This window comes from Salvelinus fontinalis, unplaced genomic scaffold (assembly GCF_029448725.1).
Source record: "Salvelinus fontinalis isolate EN_2023a unplaced genomic scaffold, ASM2944872v1 scaffold_0093, whole genome shotgun sequence".
NCBI classification, from domain to species: domain Eukaryota; kingdom Metazoa; phylum Chordata; class Actinopteri; order Salmoniformes; family Salmonidae; genus Salvelinus; species Salvelinus fontinalis.
The window spans coordinates 224,361-244,959 of NW_026600302.1; the positions used below are offsets into that span (position 1 = coordinate 224,361).

Consider the following 20,599-nt stretch of genomic DNA (forward strand, 5'->3'; position numbering starts at 1 on the left):
CATTGCTGTTCACTCCTGAGTCAGAGAAAGCCGTGAGTAAGTGAAGGAGTTGAGGAGGAATGGGCTGTTGTTGCCGTTTTAAAACCCCTTACCTTTGATAGAGAGATGGTATATAAAACGGTGAGCTGGCTAGCTAACTCCTGCTTCACGGCCCTCAGGGGCTTTGCTCAATTATGCCGTGCTAATCGTCCTACTGCTCATGGACTTTGTTTTGGCTAGGCACAGGAAGTAGTGCTCTGCTGGCAGCTCAATAGTGGTCATTGATCAAACCTGGCGGAGCGCTTTGAGACCTACAGGGAATGTTTGAGAGAGAAAAGAGAGGGAGAGAAAAGAGGTAGGGGAGATTAGCAAAATGAGAATGTTACTCAGAAAAACTAAAGAATGGAGATCCTCTGCCAGGAAAGGCGGTGTGTGTGTGTGTGCGTCTGTGTGTGCGTCTGTGTGTGCGTCTGTGTGTGTGTGTGTGTGTGTGTGTGTGTGTGTGTGTGTGTGTGTGTGTGTGTGTGTGTGTGTGTGTGTGTGTGTGTGTGTGTGTGTGTGTGTGTGTGTGTGTGTGTGTGTGTGTGTGTGTGTGTGGCTGTATTTCCAAGTGGGAGTTGCAGTTGGGGGAGGAAAGAAAAGCTGTTGCATTCATTTTTCACAAAGCCAGTCTCAGTTCACCCAGTAATTACATGCAGACTAAAAATGTATCAACAACTGTGAACACCTGACTGACATTCTCTCTTTCTCCATCCCTCTTTCACACACTTCTTTCTCTATCGTAGTGAACAAACACAAGCCATGGATTGAGACGTCGTACCATGGGGTGATCACAGAGAACATGGACATCGTCCTACTGGACCCTCCTCTGGTGGCCCTGGACAAAGACGCCCCCGTGCCCTACGCAGGTATGGAACACCCCACAGCTGTGTGATTTGGTATTTTATTAGCATCCCCATTAGTGAAAGCAGCAGTAACTCTTCCTTGGGTCCACACAAAACATGAAAAGTGGTGGAATGGTGAGTGAAGTACCACGTTGTGATGAATGGGTTAGCGAAGTACCACGTTGTGATGAATGGGTTAGCGAAGTACCAAGTTGTGATGAATGGGTTAGTGAAGTACCACGTTATGATGAATGGGTTAGCGAAGTACCAAGTTGTGATGAATGGGTTAGCGAAGTACCACGTTGTGATGAATGGGTTAGTGAAGTACCACGATGTGATGAATGGGTTAGCGAAGTACCACGTTATGATGAATGGGTTAGCGAGGTACCAAGTTGTGATGAATGGGTTAGCGAAGTACCACGTTATGATGAATGGGTTAGCGAAGTACCAAGTTATGATGAATGGGTTAGCGAAGTACCAAGTTATGATGAATGGGTTAGCGAAGTACCAAGTTATGATGAATGGGTTAGCGAAGTACCACGTTATGATGAATGGGTTAGCGAAGTACCACGTTATGATGAATGGGTTAGCGAAGTACCACGTTATGATGAATGGGTTAGTGAAGTACCAAGTTGTGATGAATGGGTTAGCGAAGTACCAAGTTGTAATGAATGGGTTAGCGAAGTACCAAGTTGTGATGAATGGGTTAGCGAAGTACCAAGTTGTGACGAATGGGTTAGTGTCATTCATTCAGAGGACAATTTACTCGCGCTTAACTGCTGTGGTTGACCTTGGTTCTTGGAAGCTCTTGTAAATCATTAAAATAAAATGCATTAAGCCGGAACATGTTATTTCATAGTTCTGCTTTCCAAGAAAATAAAACAGAATGTATACTTTCTTATTTAAAACCACTAGCTTTAAACTAGTACTACCAAACACATTCCTATGAAAGCTATTCACTCCCTAATGTCCTTTAACCATGTATGAAACCAACACTAACTTGTATCCCTCTTAGTAGTGCAAATACAATTGGATTGAATCAATGTGATGGTGAACACTCCCCTATTGGGTTGCCAGTCCCAGTGGGTTGTCATTAGCTACAGGCTAACTGGCCAGCCTGGCTACACTGCCTCCTGCCAGGCCTCTTGATGTGGCCAAGGCCTCAGTGTGGGGTTGGCTCCTGGGCTGGTGCCCACTCTCAGAACCCCTCAGGCTGGGTTGGAGCAGCTCTGATGTAGGCTGGCGAGAAGGACGGCTGGCTGGATATGGTTGTCTGATTTTTCCTTCTAGCATGTGGAGACAGTGTAGTGGCCTGAGAGGGTTGCCTGTAATGGCCACCCTACAGGGAGAGAGAGAGACAGAGAGAGAGAGAAAAATGACATATGGAATCATGTAGTAACCAAAATGTGAAAATAATGGTGGTCCAGTTGCCAGGACCACGAACACAAATTCCATCTAGACACCGTTGCCCTAGAGCACACAAAAAACTATACATACCTTGGCCTAAACATCAGTGCCACAGGTAATGATCTGAGAGACAAGGCAAAAAGGGCCTTCAATGCCATCAAAAGGAACATACATTTTGACATACTAATTAGGATCTGGCAAAAAACACTTGAATCAGTTAACTTCTCTGCGCTACGGATCCCTTTAGCGGGATCATTTTCCTAAACAACCGATGAATTGCAGGGCGCAAAATATTACAAAAAATATTTCTAATCATGCAATCACAAGAGAAATATACCAAAACACAGCTTAGCTTGTTGTTAATCCACCTATCGTGTCAGATTTTGAAAATATGCTTTGCAGCGAAAGCAATCCAAGCTTTTGTGAGTGTATCAATCAATGCTACAACAGCTAGCCCCAAATTAGCATGGTCACGAAAGACAGAAAAGCAATACAATTAATCGCTTACCTTTAAAAATCTTCGGATGTTTGCACTCACGAGACTCCCAGTTACACAATAAATGTTCTTTTTGTTTGATAAATATTACTTTCATAACAAAAAAATGCCATTTGGGTTGCGCGTTATGTTCAGAAAACTAAAGCCTTGTTCCGTTCGACGAAAATTCCAAAAAGTATCCGTAATGTTCGTAGAAACATGTCAAATGTTTTTTATAATCAATCCGCAGGTTGTTTTTAACAAACATAATCGATAATATTTCAACCGGACCGTAACCTATTCAATAAAAGAGAGAAAGAAAATGGAGAGCTACCCCTCTCGCGCGCAGTAACTAATCAAAGGACACCTGACTAGTTTTGAAAAATCTTGCTCATTTTTCAAAATAAAAGCCTGAAACTATGTCTAAAGCCTGTTCACAGCCTGAGGAAGCCATTGGAAAAGGAATCTGGTTGAAACCCCTTTAAATGGAAGAAAGACGGGCAAGGAAACAGATAAAAAAAAAAAAACTTCTGGGTTAGATTTCCTCAGGTTTTCGCCTGCAGAATCAGTTTTGTTATACTCACAGACAATATTTTGACAGTTTTGGAACCTTTGGAGTGTTTTCTATCCTAATCTGTAAATGATATGCATATTCTACGATCTGGACCTGAGAAATAGTCCGTTTACCTTGGTAACGTTATTTAAAAAAAAATAATAATAATCTGACCCCTAGCGTCAAGAGGTTAAAGAACCCATTGCCCTTTAAGGTTGTGAGATCTGGGGTCCGCTCACCAACCAAGAATTCACAAAATGGAGCAGAATCCCTGCAGAGCAGAATTAGGCCAATACCCGCTAATCCAGAAAAGAGCTGTTAAATTCTACAACCACCTAAAAGTAAACGATTCACAAACCTTCCATAACAAAGCCATCACCTACAGAGAAATTAACCTGGAGAAGAGCCCCCTTAGCAAGCTGGTCCTGGGGCTCCGTTCACTAACAGACCCCACAGAACCCCAAGACAGCAACATAATTAGACCCAACCAAATCATGAGAAAACAAAAAGATAATTACTTGACACATTGGAAAGAATTGACAAAGAAACTGAGCAAACTAGAACGCTACTTGGCCCTAAACAGAGAGTACACAGTGGCAGAATACCTGACCCCTGTGACTGACCCAAAATTAAGGAAATCTTTGACTATGTACAGACTCAGTGAGCATAGCCTTGCTATTGAGAAAGGCAGCCAAAGGCAGACCTGGCTCTCAAGAGAAGACAGGCTATGTGCACACTGCCCACAAAATGAGGTGGAATCTGAGCTGCAATTCCTAACCTCCTGCCAAATGTATGACCATATTAGAGATACATATTTCCCTCAGATTACACAGACCCACAAAGAATTCAAAAACAATTCCAATTATGATAAACTGCCATATCTATAGGGTGAAATACCACAGTGTGTCATCACAGCAGCAAGATTTGTGACCTGTTGCCACAAGAAAAGGGCAACCAGTGAATAACAAACACCATTGTAAATACAACCCATACTTATTTTCCCTTTTGTACTTTAACTATTTGCACATCATTACAACACTGTATATAGACATAATATGACATTTGAAATGTCTATTATTTTTGGAACTTTTGTTCTACTGTAAATGTTTTATTGTTTATTTCACTTGCTTTGTCAATGTAAACTTATGTTTCCTATGTCAATAAAGCCCCTTAAAATTAAATTGAATTAAATTTAATGAGAGAGATCTCTCTCCTCTCTCTCTCTGTGTTAATTGAAATGCAACTACCATGAATCTGGTAGAGAGAATGCCAAGTGTGTGCAAAGCTGTCATCAAGGCAAAGGATGGCTACTTTGAAGAGTCGTTGAACACTTTTTTGTGTTATTATTTCGTTATTATTATTTTTATTTCATAGTTTTGATGTCTTCACTATTATTCTACAATGTAGAAAATAGTAAAAATAAAGAAAAACCATTGAATGAGTAGGTGTGTACAAACTTTTGACTGGTACTGTACATAAAACACAAAAGTGAAATAAACAATAAAACATTTACAGTAAAAATGACCCTCACACAAGTACCAAAATAATAAAGACATTTCAAATGATGTCATATATGTCTATATTCAGTGTTGTAACGATGTGCAAATTGTTCTCTCTCCCTTTCTCTCTGAGCTGTGGTCACGAGTATCTTCTGGAGACACAGTCTGGGGCTCACAGTCAGTCACTACTTAACTGAAGGGAGTTTTGTTTTTGGGGGCTTTGCCTAGGTACCATTCACACCTCATTAATTTCAATGCCTTGACTTAATACCTCCCTCTCTCTGACTGACACAATGTCAGACAGCACACACACACACACACACACACACACACACACACACACACACACACACACACACACACACACACACACACACAGACACACACACACACACACACACACACACACACACACACACACACACACACACACACACACACACACACACACACACACACACACACACACACACACACACACACACACACACACACACACACACAGGCCCATTGGAAATTATGTCCAGCAATTCCAACTGCTAAACTTGGGCTAAACATGGGCTTCTTAAGAGTCTACATTAACTTTTAAGCTATAGTGGATAATTAGTCAATCAGCTACCACCAACTGGAGTGTCCATTACACTGTTTTTCCAGAGAGGCTGTTGGTGCGGCTGCTACTTTACAGCAGAGGGTAGGTCATTAAGTACTGAGTGAACCGGGGTTAATAGCTAGGCTGTACAGAGAGCTGCATTTCAGCCACAGGCTACAGCCTCTCCTCACTTACTAATGTGGCTGAATGGGTAGGGTCGCAGCGGGGAGACACAAGCACGATCGCACACACGTAAACACACAAAATGCAAATGCACTCTTTCTGAATGTTCACTTGTGTCAGTCTTCCTATCCTTTGGTGATCTACTAGACTCCGGTGCATCATACACACCCATATGCACACAAACACACAGGCATTTTCCAATCACTTGAGGGATCCAGCTCATCTTGTAAAGTTGTGCTGACGTGTCTATTCATCAGCACTGGTTATGTTTCACTGCTCCCCCTCAGTGGTGCTCTGTGTGGTGTGTCTGCTTTAGTTACCTACAGTAGGTTGAGTCAGCGCTTTTTCTGTGGAATTATTTGCTCTTAGGGATGGTTGTTGATCATTTCAGTATACCAATATGGACTGTAACTGCAGGTGCACAAATTCACTTCTACATGTTAGATGTTAGTATGTTCTATGGCCCTCAAAATTAAATCTGAACCTCAAAGCTAGTTCCAGGGACTGATTTAGACCTGGGACACCAGGTAGGTGCAATTGATTATCAGGTAGAACAGAAAACCAGCAGTAGTCTGGACCTCGTAGGGTAGGATTTGAATACCCCGGTTCAATGGTATGCACAGTCCTATTTACCACCATTACATAGATACAGTGATATTGGTGCCATGTTCAATCAAAACCAATAATCGTAACCTGACAAACATCCTCAGGCAAAATATTTCTATATCACTAGATTCAATAAAATATCTGGGCTCACTAAACACCATCACACATACATTTACTTTATTTTATAAGTATCTTATTTCAGACAGACGCTATGTCCCTCCCTATTCACTGGTAACTAACAGCAAGAGTCTTCTATCTGGGTGGCACTGTCTGGTAATGTGATGAGCGTCTGAGGATCCCCGTAATGACGCTGAGTAAACAGATACGAGCAAACACACAGTGGGGCTAATGTGGTGTGATTAATTAGCCTCCGTCATGTTGTCGGTCTGAATGGGAGACAGAGAGCTAGCATAACACTCCTCCACACACTGCTAATGACAAACAGCCTGTCATTAGCCTAGCGGGTAGCGCCTAGCGGTTAGCGGCTCCTCCTCACCATACAGCAGGCTAGGGCTGAATGGTGGATAGAGAGCATTAAACAGCCTCTCATTACCCTAGTGGGTAGCGCCTTCGCTGGTAGCGCTTAGCGGTTAGCGGCTCCTCCTCACCATACAGCAGGCTAGGTCTGAATGGTGGATAGAGAGCATTAAACAGCCTCTCATTACCCTAGTGGGTAGCGCCTAGCGGTTAGCACCTAGCGGCTCCTCCTCACCATACAGCAGATTAGGAGTGGATGGTGGATAGATAACATTAGCATAGTATTGAACCTGCATAATGTGTCAATTAATGTATAGTGATTATCATGTTTTAGGGAAGACCCAGGTGCAGAGAGGTCGGTAATCCAGATCAGAGTCCAAAAGGTACAGAATGACAGGCAGTCTCAGGGTCAGGGCAGGCAGAGGTCAATAAATCCAGTGTGATGTGACAAAGTACAGAACGACAGGCAGGGTCAGGGAAGGCAGAATGGTGAAAACCGGGAAAACTAGAAAACAGGAACTAGACAGGCGCAAGGGGAAACAACGCTGGTAGGCTTGACGAACAAAGCGAACTGGCAATAGACAAGAGAACACAGTTCTAATTACACTGGGGATAATGGAGAAGATGAGCGACACCTGGAGGGGGGTGGAGACAAGCACAAAGACAGGTGAAACAGATCAGGATGTGACAGTGATGATTTATTGTTTTGTAACTTGGAGTGTAGCCTAATATGGCCTTTTGTAGCAAAATTCTGTCCCGTTAGTCATTGGTTCCACTGGAACATTCCATTGGAACATTCAAATGGGCATTCCAACATTGAACCAACTGTTTCAGACCTGACATTGTAATAACTTGTCCCGCCGGTGATTCAATTTATTGAATTAACATATTTTCAGTCACAGAGTATAAATGTTACCTATCTGGCATGTTAATTTAGAGTGATTAAAGATGATGTATTAAGATGTAGAAAAAAAACATATTGGATTAGAGATGCCCTAAAGACCCTTTGTGCCTTTGAAAACTAAGTTAATGAGTGGAGGAAAATATGGGAGAGGCTAGAGGGTTGCTTTTAATATACTAACAGATGTTTTGAACAGGTACCGCTGTGTCTATATTCCTTCAGAACCCAGGAGTTCAAAGACGTAGCTTGAAAAAAATTATTAAAAAGAAACAGATTCATAAAAAAAATTGAGAGAGAGAGAAATATCAGGTCTCTTCCGAGGCAGACCGATGCCTCTCCTCTTTCGACTTGTTCATTCCTTTTCTCTATTTCTCTGACTGGTAATTAAAAACCATCCCTCATGTGCTCTGCCATTTTGTGGAGGACTGGACTTTGACTCCTGGACAGTGCCTCAAATTGCTTTCTCTCTCTCTCTCTGTCTCTTCACCCATCTCTCATGCTACCACTCAAGCTCAATATGTGATCAGCTATAGTACACAGTATTTACAGTGCATTCGGAAAGTATTCTGACCCCTTGAATATTTCCACATTTTGTTACGTTACAGCCTTATTCTTAAATGTACTAAATTGTAATTTCCCCTAATCAATCTACACACAATAGCCCATAATGACAAAACAAAAACAGGTTTTATAAATTTTTGCAAATGTATTATACATAAAAAACTGAAATATTACATTTACTCAGTACTTTTTTGAAGCACCTTTGGCAGCAATTACAGCCTTGAGGTTCTTGGGTATTAAGCTACAAGCTTGGCACACCTGTATTTGGGGAGTTTCTCCCATTCTTCTCTGCAGATCCTCTCAAGCTCTGTCAGGTTCGATGGGGAATGTCGCTGCACAGATATTTTCTCTCCAGAGATATTCGATCAGGTTCGAGTCCTGGATCTGGCTGGGCCATTCAAGGACATTCAGAGACTTGTCCCGAAGCCACTTCTGCATTGTCTTGGCTGTGTGCTTAGGGTCATTGTCCTGTTGGAAGGTGAACCTTCAACCCAGTCTGAGGTCCTCAGTGCTCTGGAGCAGGTTTTCATCAAGGATCTCTCTGTACTTCATTCTGTTCATCTTTCCCTCGATCCTGACTAGTCTCCCAGTCCCTGCTGCTGAAAAACATCCCCACAGCATGATGCTGCCACCACCATGCTTCACCATAGGGATGGTGCCAGGTTTCATCCAGACGTGACGCTTGGCATTCAGGCCAAATATTTCAATCTTGGTTTCATCAGACCAGATAGTCTTGTTTCTCATGGTCTGAGAGTCATTTAGGTGCCTTTTGGCAAACCCCAAGCAGGCTGTCATGTGCCTTTTACTGAGGAGTGGCTTCTGTCTGGCCACTCTACTACAAAGGCCTAGGGAGAGTGTTGGTGGTTCCAAACTTCTTCCAATTAAGAATGGAGGCCACTGTGTTCTTGGGGACCTTCAATTCTGCAGACATTTTTTGGAACCCTTCCCCAGATCTGTGCCTTGACACAATCCTGTGTCGGAGGTTTATGGACCATTTATTTGACCTCATGGCTGGGAATTTTTGCTCTGACATGCACTGTCAACCTTGGGACCTTATGTAGACAGGTGTGTGCCTTTCCAAATCATGTCCAACCAATTGAATATACCACAGGTGGATTCCAATCAAGTTGTAGAAAAATCTCAAGCATTATCAATGGAAACAGGATTCCCCTGAGCTAAATTTGGAGTATCATAGCAAAGGGTCTGAATACTTATGCATATAAGGTATTTCTGTTTTTTCACTTCGTCATTATGGGTTATTGTGAGTAGATTGATGAGTATTTAAAAAAAATAAAAAATTAGAATGAGGCTGTAACGTAACAAAATGTGGAAAAAGTCATTGGGTCTGAATACTTTCTGAATGCACTGTAGAGACGCTATATTCCTTAACCCTTTAGAGACACTACACAGCCTTCATTCCAGCTGTGGACGGAAACATTGCTGCTTCAGAATGCTTTTGGATCATATCCTGGCCAACTTCAGTGAAACAGCTTCCATTGCATGTTCTACATACCAGAGTTGCACTATAATTGGTCTGTAGTTATGGCCAGAAGTGTACTGTAGCATTCTATAGACTCTGTCCTGAGCACAGGGACAAAGGAGCCATCATTATGCCGTTGTTCCCAAACTCATTTATTAATGAAGTACTGAAATGCAATCTGCTTCCTCACTGAACCACACAGATGAGCCAAATCGTCTTTGTAATTAGATATTTTTCTCTCTCTACCAACTCGTGTTTTGTCTCCTGATGGGTTAGTGAACCACAGAAGAAGAAGAAGTGGGAGAAGTTGTCATTAGTTACTTGAAAAAGTAATATACTATATATAACTCGTTACATTTAACAAAAGTAACACGTTACTTTACAATATTACTTTGTGTGGAAAGTAACATGTTATATTTAAACAAGAGGGGGTGTGGTATATGACCAATACATGGCTAAGGGCTGTTCTTATGCACGGATACAGCACTTAGCCGTGGTATATTGGCCATATACCACAAATCCCTGAGGTGCCTTATTGCTATTATAAACCGGTTACAAACGAAATTAGAGCAGTAAAAATAACTGTTTTGTCATACCGTGCTATACGGTCTGATATACCACGGCTGTCAGCCAATCAGCATTGAGGGTTCGAACCACCGAGTTTACAATAGTGTCTGCATTACTTTCATGAAAAAAATCTCACCATTTGTTTGATTGTTGTCGGGCGCAATGCGAGCCTCGCACAATCTACCAAAGATAGTCTACTTACTAACTCAGGTTTGATCACTAATTTCTCCTTTCATCTGTTGCGCTGCTTTTCTGTGCTAGTCTACAAGTGATCACTAAATATGGGCTGCTTAATTTGCCATAATAAATACTGTAAGCTAAAATCTTTTTCTCGAGCTTCCAGTTCTGGTTATTCTCCCAGACAATATTAGATAGAACGGTGGCGGCGATGCCAGCTTTGGGGGAAAACAGCCCGTGGTTATCTTGGTTTCCCCATTGGCTCACGGCAAAAACTGGACCTTTTTCAAATGCAATTTTCTTGTTGTCTGCTTGTTTTATAAAATTACAAAACTACAGTTGAAGTCAGAAGTTGAAGTTGGAGTCATTAAAACTCGTTTTTCAACCACTCCACAAATTTCTTGTTAACAAACTATAATTTTGGCAAGTCGGTTAGGACATCTACTTTGTGCATGACACAAGTCATTTTTCCAACAACTGTTTCAGACAGATTATTTCACTTATAATTCACTGTATCACAATTACAGTGGGTCAGAAGTTTACATACACTAAGTTGACTGTGCCGTTAAACAGCTTGGAAAATTCCAGAAAATTATGTAATGCTTTAGAAGCTTCTAAATTACATAATTTGAGTCAATTGGAGGTGTACCTGTGGATGTATGTAACGGCTTTCTTCCTGGGATGAAGGAGAGGACCAAAATGCAGCGTGGTTATTGTTCAACATGTTTAATAAGATGATAAACGATGAACATTAACAAATAACAAAATAACAAACGTGAAAGCCGAGACAGTCCTATCTGGTGCAGAACACAAACACAGAGACAGGAAACAACCACCCACAAAATCCCAAACACAAAACAAGCCTCCTATATATGATTCTCAATCAGGGACAACGATTCACAGCTGCCTCTGATTGAGAACTATATTAGGCTGGACACAGAAACAGACAAACTAGACACACAACATAGAATTCCCACCCAGCTCACGTCCTGACCAACACTAAACAAGCAAAACACATAAGAACTCTGGTCAGGACGTTACAATGTATTTCAAGGCCTACCTTCAAACTCGATGCTTCTTTGCTTGAAATCATGGGAAAATTAAAAGAAACCAGCCAAGACCTCAGAAAAAAATTGTAGACCTCCACAAGTCTGGTTCATCCTTGGGAGCAATTTCCAAACGCCTGAAGGTACCACATTCATCTGTACAAACAGTAGTACGCAAGTATAAACACCATGGGACCATGCAGCCATCATACCGCTCCAGAAGGAGTCACGCTCTGTCTCCTAGAGATGAACGTACTTTGGTGCGAAATGTGCAAATCAATCCCAGAACAACAGCAAAGGACTTTGTGAAGATGGTGGAGGAAACTGGTACAAAGTATCTATGTTCACAGTAAAACAAGTCCTATATCGACATAACCTGAAAGGACGCTCAGCAAGGAAGAAGCTGCTGCTCCAAAACAGCCATTAAAAAAGCCAGACCACGGTTTGCAACTGCACATGAGGACAAAGATCGTACTTTTTGGAGAAATGTCCTCTGGTCTGATGAAACAAAAATTGAACTGTTTGGCCATAATGACCATTGATATGTTTTGGAGGAGAAACGGGGACGCTTGCAAGCCGAAGAACACCATCCCAACCGTGAAGCACGGGGGTGGCAGCATCATGTTGTGGGGGTGCTTTGCTGCAGCAGGGACTCACTTTCCTTCCTCATGATGAGGAAGGAAAGTGATGTGGATATATTGAAGAAACATCTCAAGACATCAGTCAGGAAGTTAAAGCTTGGTCACAAATGGGTCTTCCAAATGGACAAATACCCTAAGCATACTTCCAAAGTTGTGGCAAAATGGCTTAAGGACAACAAAGTCAAGGTATTGGAGTGGCCATCACAAAGCCCTGACCTCAATCTTATAGAAAATGTGTGGGCATAACTGAAAAAGTGTGTGCGAGTAAGGAGGCCTGCAAACCTGACTCAGTTACATCAGCTCTGTCAGGAGGAATGGGCCAAAATTCACCCAACTTATTGTGAGAAGCTTGTGGAAGTCTACCTGAAACATTTGACCCAAGTTAAACAATTTAAAGGCAATGCTACTGTTGTATAGCACACTGTATTACTGATACAACTAATATAAGGACAGGACATGAGACGGGAGTAGAAATTAACGTGGACATTGTTTAATGCGTTTTACAGGAAGAACATTCCAAACATTTCAACGTAGGTAAGCAAGAGGGAGTTACAGGGAGTTACAGGTGCCCCAAAGGGACAAAACTAGAATATAAATACATGACCCTGGGTATATAAGCGCGGAAATCGGCTCTGCCTCACGAGCAGGCTTTTGCGGCACAGTCGATAGCGCGCCGGACCTCGGGCTAGAAGGTTGAGGGTTCGACACCTGCTCCCTGCTGTTTCATTACAATACTACACAGCTACAAGTAGTGAGTGGCCATAGACCCAAGCCATAGACGGTTCATCTCTGCTTCCACCGAGCGGTACCGTTTCACCAAGTCTGACACCAACAGGCTCCTGAACAGCTTCTATCCCCATGCCATAAGACTGCAAAAAGCTAACTAAATAGCTGACCTTTGTATTTTATTATTTTAGTCTCTATGCACAATCACAGGGCCCTACACACTATGCACACTGATACTCCAATACACACACAAACACTCACTCCATCATTTTCACACACACACACACACATACATTTATACTGACTCTACACACACCCACTCACAACATACAATCATCATATACTGCTGCTCTGTTTGTCATATATCCTATAGTCACCTTACCCCTATACATATCTACCTCTATCGATCCAGTGTCCTTGCACATTGTAAATTTGGTACTGGAACTGACAGACCCTGTATGTAGTATGCTTACTTTATCGTGTTCTTCTTATTTCTTATTTCTATATCCTGTGTGTTTTTGTTCTACCTTGTTATTTTTAGTCTTACATTGTTATTGATTACTGCATTGTTCGGGTTAGGCATTTTACTGTACTTGTGCATGTGACATTAAAACTTGAAAACTAGATTCTGAAAGTAACGCACTGTATTTTACCAAGTAACTAATAATGTTACCCAATTTGAAAAGTAATGTTTTGCTTGACTCAGTTACTCAAAAAAGTAATCTGATTATGTTACTTTTGTAACGCATTACCCCCAACACTGGAGGAGATACAGACTCCTGCTTCTAGTCTGTCCACAGGAAGTGCAAGGCTAAGCAGAAGAAGTTGACTTTTCTGAATGAAAGCTAAAGACAGATCTTTCAGAGTAAATAAGGCTTATTTATTTTACATTATGATTCAAAATGCATAGGTGTAGACAGGAATGGGCAAAAATGATCAAATATAATTACATAATACTATAAAGATCAATGTATCAAAATAAACTAAATATTTTGTGTTTTAAAACACAGAAATACATTTGCAATTACATGGCGCAAACAGCAACAACATTCTCAGTAGCGGTTATAGAATCGTTTTACTTGCTCTGACTGATATGTTGTTGTTTATCTGCCTTAGTTGAGTGCACTCAGTAAGTCACTCAGGATGAGATTATCTGCTAAATGACCAAAATGTAAATGTATATGTGAAAATGAACATACCAAAATGACCTGCAAAGCATACTGGGTATTATTATTGGCCTTGTTTAGGGGCGGAGCTCATTAGAATAGTATTCAGCATGCTTTGAAATTGTTCATTTTTACATACAGTATACCATTTATTTTTAGTTAATTTAGCAGATGGTCTTATCAGACCATATGTAACGGATGTGAAATGGCTAGCTAGTTAGCGGGCACGCGCTAGTAAGCGTTTCAATCAGTTACGTCACTTGCTCTGAAACCTAGAAGTAGTGTTGCCCCTTGCTCTGCAAGGGCCGTGGCCTTTGTGGAACGATGGGTAACGATGCTTCGTGGGCGACCATTGTTGATGTGTGCAGAGGGTCCCTTGTTCGCGCCCGTGTCGGGGCGAGGGGACGGTTTAAAGTTATACTGTTACACATAGTGCCATCGGTCTTCTGATATCAATGCATGGTGAAAGGCTGCCACAAGATGGTGAACTGCTATAAAAATGTATTTTACACAAATTACAGCTCACGAAAGTGTCTTGTTACAAAATACATTGGCGTGTAGTCCAGCCCAGAGTAATACAAATGACAAAATACTTATAAATAATTGAAATACAGAAATACTGCACATCTCTGGGTGGAGTTATGCCTTTGTGAAAATGTAAAAGTTGATTCTTTAATCAAATAAAAAAGTTTTTGATTTGATGTAGCGACTACTCTGTATGCCCACTTAGTGAGTCCCTCTGGCTCTGCCAATGTATCCTCTCTAATCTAAAGCATACTGAACACTTCCCTTCACTTTAGACAGCACCAACAACTTTACAATTGAAAGTCCGCCAACAGAGTGAACAACACATAAAAGGTCAAATGAAAGGTAGAATTAAAAAGATAACGTGATGATAAAAGATTTGAACTGGAGTGGAGTGTTTATATGTGTATTCCCCTCTGAATATAACCCGTAGTAAGTAAAAGTAGCCTTAAGTTGTTTGTCATTTGGTTGCATCTGTAAGACCTTGAACTAAAGCATTAAGATAAAAGCAAAACCATTTACTGAAGATTGTGTACATTGAGTGCTTGTCTGACTGTTGCCATAAGCCTATATGAGTCATTCAGTAGGAGGAAGCGCTCTACTGTGGACTAATGGGCTTCTTGGAAATGCTACAGTACAACTAAATGTTTACTGAAATGATGCCAGATATGATGAGTGTCCCTGATTGGTTTATACCAGTCTATTGCAGCATATATATGGGTGAGTCCATATAGATGCAAGTGATTTAGATGATGATAGAATGTTGCAGAAAATATACTGTATATTTTACAATGCTACAGAAATAGGCAGCAATTATGCGGAGCATATCGCTGTGTGTGTGTGTGTCTGTGTTTCTTCATAATTATTGTATCACACTGTAGTGTCTGAGGTTTAAAAAGCCTTCTGAAGTTTGTAATTCCAACTTATAAATTTCAGACGTGATTTTCCCTTACAAAAAAAGGTATCAACCCCTACAGAAATAATTATAATCCACATAATAATTCACATTTCTTGTTGCTAAAGGATCATTTTCCTACTGTAGCAAACTGGTTCAAATTAAGATCCTACATCTGTATTTAAAATCAGCCACCCAGTCTATCCCTCTGGCTTCTGAAACCTTAGCTCTTTCTCGTTCCCCTCTTTTTTTCCACTTCCCTGTTATGTGCAACACTTTCCTCCTCCAGACTCCTCCAATGTTTGATTTTCACAGAAACTCTCTCTCTCTCTGTCTCTCTCCCCTGATAACTCAGGGCGCTTCAGGCTACTCAGTCTCATTTCGACCCCGCTCAGTCCTTCAAGATAGGCCGGAAACACTGAAAGCCACACTTCAATGTAATCTCCTCTCGCATATTTCCCAGCCTTCACTGCTGCTGTGAGAAGAAATGGGAGAGGCACTTGCTTTAACTTCAACACATCTCATAACATTTGAAAGATTAGTGGAATCTGTGTGGGTAGCTGGACAGGTAGGATGACTGACAGTGAAGGTGAACAGGTGGTCACGGGTGAAGGTGACTGAGGAATGGATGAGACTGAGGCAGGAATTCCTTTAACCATAAAGTGGTATATTTACTGAGTAGTCTGTGGTGGATTCATGGAAACACAACACTTCTGGATTTGTCGGAGTTAAGGAAGAGAAAGCAGCGAGATCGGGCGATGGCGATTTCCTCCTTTTAAGGAGTTAAGATCTGTCAGACATTTCCACCTCACCTAATTAAAGCGCCCCTGGCCCAGCTGAGCAAGTGGCCATGAATTAAAGGATTCTTCCACCAACTCCATGGGCTTTTTCTACAGCCACCCTGGAAATGTGTTAAATTCGGCACTCCACACAAAGGCTCATTGCTCCCCGTACTCTGTCATCACAGGGAGAGGAAATAGTCGGGCAACTGGCCGGATATATATCCGGTTCTTTACCTGGATCTCCACTGATCTAACATGACCACCAGTCATGGTCTTAGTGATACGGCCCACCAGCCAGGAAGCTCGAGGCAGCTGAGGGTCCACTATCATTACTACTTGGCCAGTTTCCAGGCTGGCTGTTTCTCTCCTCCATTTCCCTCTGTGCTGTAGGCTTGGTAGGTAATCCCGAATGAATCGGGCCCAGAAATGGTCAGCCAAACCCAAGGGTTTGGAGTTCAGTATCCATTCCACCTCTATCAGGACGGTCCGCAAGACCATTTCAGTGACAGTTTGGTCCCCCAGGACGACTCGTAAGGCCGTCTTTACAGACTTTATCTCTCGCTCCCATGTTCCTCCAAAATGAAGAGCTCTTGGAGGGTTAAATATGAATGAGATTTGTTGGTCCATCAGCTGATCCCGGAGGCTGGGTTCCATGGCTTGGAAGGCTTCCTCCAACCTGGCTTCTCCTGCCTTGAAGTTTGTGCCCCTGTCTGCCAGGATCTCGTAGGGTTCCCCCCATTGGGAGATAAACCGCCGTAGGGCCATGAGGAAGGCTTCAGTATCCAAACTCTCCAGTAGGTCCAGGTGAACACATCTAGTTGTCAAACACTTGAATAGAATGCCCCAGCGCTTTTCCACTCGACGACCTAGCTTGATCGTCAAGGGGCCAAAGCAATCTACTCCTGTTGACCAGAAGGGTGGTTTGAGGAGGCGCAAGCGAGCAGGGGGTAAATCTGCCATTTTGGGCACAGTGGCTCCAGCCTGCCATCTCTGACATTCCACGCAGGCATATTGGTGCTTACGAATATCTGTCGGACATTTCCACCTGACCTAATTAAAGCGCCCCTGGCCCAGCTGAGCAAGTGGCCATGAATTAAAGGATTCTTCCACCAACTCCATGGGCCTTTTCTACAACATTAGTGCAACAGATAGAGGCAGATTTAACAGATTTAAATTCAAAATTCAGGCAGTTCTCATCGACAGACCATACACACACACGCACGCACGCAAGCAAGCAAGCACGCACAGACGCACACAAATGCAGCTCAGGACACCACTGTGCTCTCCCACATACTCCTTACTGACCACACGTCCCTTGTACCACACGTCCCATTTTCTTGTTCATCTTTCTTATTTCTCTCTCAGACCTTGAGCCACACATAAATGCACCTCCATCAACTGAAGCTCTCGAAAGAATTTCACTGGGCGGGAGGATGGAACATACAGTTCTTACACAAGGGCCAAGAAAGCAGCAGCCATCCTAAAGAGAAATCAGTTGGCTTTGTTGTCTATATGGTTCACAGAACATAGCATAGCATTGAGTGGGAGCACCATTCAGTTCCACATACAGATGTGCAATCTTAATTTGATCACTCTGTTGTCGCAGAGAATTTTCCTGTGCAGCTGGACATGCAAACTTGTAGTGTATTCGAGGTTTAAAAAGGCCTCTAAAATGTGTCATTTCCACTTGAACATTTCAGACTTGATTTGCCCTAACAAAAAATGTATCAATCCCTACTACAAAAATACCCATGAATTATAATCCACATAATATTAGACATTTCCTGTTGCTGCAGGATTATTTTTCTGCTGTGAGAAACTATTCAAATTAAGATAGCACACCTCTAGAAACTCACGGAGAGTGACTATAAATTGTAGTATTGCTCTCCCAGGCAGTCACCATTATCGTTATGAGTGTTCTGGTCTTCAGGGTCTACTGTAGAGGAAATGTATAGCTTATTTCAACAGCAATCATATACTGCAACTACATCAGTCCACGTATCCACTACATCAGTCCACATATCCACTACATCAGTCCACATATCCACTACCTCAGTCCACGTATCCGCTACCTCAGTCCACGTATCCGCTACCTCAGTCCACGTATCCGCTACCTCAGTCCACGTATCCGCTACCTCAGTCCACGTATCCGCTACCTCAGTCCACGTATCCACTACCTCAGTCCACGTATCCACTACCTCAGTCCACGTATCCGCTACCTCAGTCCACGTATTCACTACCTCAGTCCACGTATCCACTACCTCAGTCCACGTATCCACTACCTCAGTCCACGTATCCACTACCTCAGCCCATGTATGCACTACCTCAGTCCATGTGTTCACTACCTCAGTCCATGTATGCACTACCTCAGTCCATGTATGCACTACCTCAATCCATGTATGCACTACCTCAGTCCATGTATTCACTACCTCAATCCATGTATGCACTACCTCAGTCCATGTATGCACTACCTCAGTCCATGTATGCACTACCTCAGTCCATGTATTCACTACCTCAGTCCATGTATGCACTACCTCAGTCCATGTATCCACTACCTCAGTCCATGTATGCACAAGCTCAGTCCATGTATCCACTACCTCAGTCCATGTATCCACTACCTCAGTCCATGTATGCACTACCTCAGTCCATGTATGCACTACCTCAGTCCATGTATCCACTACCTCAGTCCACGTATCCACTACCTCAGTCCATGTATTCACTACCTCAGTCCATGTATCCACTACCTCAGTCCATGTATCCACTACCTCAGTCCATGTATTCACTACCTCAGTACATGTACCTGTGACGTAGAAGTCCGTCACTAGCCGCGGGCAGCATTTGGTACTTTAACGCACGCACACATTCATCACTCCTCCCTGCTCCGTTATCAGATAAGTTAACAATGTGGATCGACACACAAGTTAACTTCTTTATCTTAGTACATACATTTCACACTTACGTCTGTAACCGGTTATGGTATAAAGAAATAAACAGACATGTGTTCATATCTAATACAAGCAATATTTTTTTTTTTTTATCGATGTTGTGGATGACGGCGTTGTTTGTTCTGTTCCTCTCTCTCTCCATCTCTGTATTTTCCAGGTATGCTGGATAAGGACCCGAGCTAAGGGAATGGGCTGACTTTGTAGTGCCTGTGCCAAATGGCTCATTAATGTAAAAGGACATATTGAAAGCCACAATGTCAGTAGTGATGTAATTTTGTAAATGTTATATTGGGATATTGTTTCATAAAAAACGTGTTGCAATGTATATACTTTAGTATGTTTAGTGAATGGAACATGTAGGTTTGAATAGGTAATTGCTTAATTAATGAGTGTTCATTGTTCTGAGGGGAGGGGCTAGCCCTACAAAAGGAGCCTCTCTTTCAATTCATGGAGAGGCATTTTGGATTGAGCTGTGGATAGGGCAGCATTGTTTTTAGCTGTGGATGGGGTAGCATTGTTTTTAGCTGTGGATGGGGCAGCATTGTTTTTAGCTGTGGATGGGGCAGCATTGTTTTTAGCTGTGGATGGGGCAGCATTGTTTTTAGCTGTGGATGGGGCAGCATTGTTTTTAGCTGTGGATGGGGCAGCATTGTTTTTAGCTGTGGATGGGGTAGCATTGTTTTTAGCTGTGGATGGGGTAGCATGGTTTTTAGCTGTGGATGGGGCAGCATTGTTTTTAGCTGTGGATGGGGCAGCATTGTTTTTAGCTGTGGATGGGGCAGCATTGTTTTTAGCTGTGGATGGGGCAGCATTGTTTTTAGCTGTGGATGGGGCAGCATTGTTTTTAGCTGTGGATGGGGCAGCATTGTTTTTAGCTGTGGATGGGGCAGCATTGTTTTTAGCTGTGGATGGGGCAGCATTGTTTTTAGCTGTGGATGGGGCAGCATTGTTTTTAGCTGTGGATGGGGCAGCATTGTTTTTAGCTGTGGATGGGGCAGCATTGTTTTTAGCTGTGGATGGGGCAGCATTGTTTTTAGCTGTGGATGGGGCAGCATTGTTTTTAGCTGTGGATGGGGCAGCATTGTTTTTAGCTGTGGATGGGGCAGCATTGTTTTTAGCTGTCCTACAAGGTATATGTTTGATGGCAGTACTGTTGTTTTTGTTCCGGAATCACTATGTAAATAAACACCCTTGCGCAGAAGAACTTTTGCAGCTCCGCCATCTTTTTATTTTGATAGAGGTTAGGTTTTCCAGTTCAGCCTTCTGGTCTACTCTACGTGACAGTACCCACTACCTCAGTCCATGTATTCACTACCTCAGTCCATGTCTCCAGCCTAGCCTTAATCATATGACTAGTTCGACATAATTAGTTGACCAAGTGAACTGATTAGGAAAAACTCCAGTCCTTATACACAACCAGCGCTGAAATCGTTCATATAGTTTTCAAATCAGCTTCAACTGTATGCACTCATTTTTCTAAATTTAGTGAAATAAGCGGGAGAAACTCACAGATCTAAGCTGGGATCTCCCCTCTG

At 42.4% G+C, this 20,599-nt stretch overlaps 1 protein-coding gene across 1 annotated transcript in view; it reads left to right on the forward strand.

Moving 5' to 3' along the window:
* The first annotated feature begins 644 nt into the window (after positions 1 to 644).
* LOC129843042 (calsyntenin-2-like) overlaps positions 645 to 20,599 on the forward strand; it is a 249,928-nt gene continuing 229,973 nt past the window's right edge. The window contains exon 1 of the mRNA XM_055911770.1: positions 645 to 887. Coding sequence (XP_055767745.1) covers positions 821 to 887 — 67 coding nt within the window. The 5' untranslated portion in view covers positions 645 to 820. The remainder of the gene's footprint in view (positions 888 to 20,599) is intronic.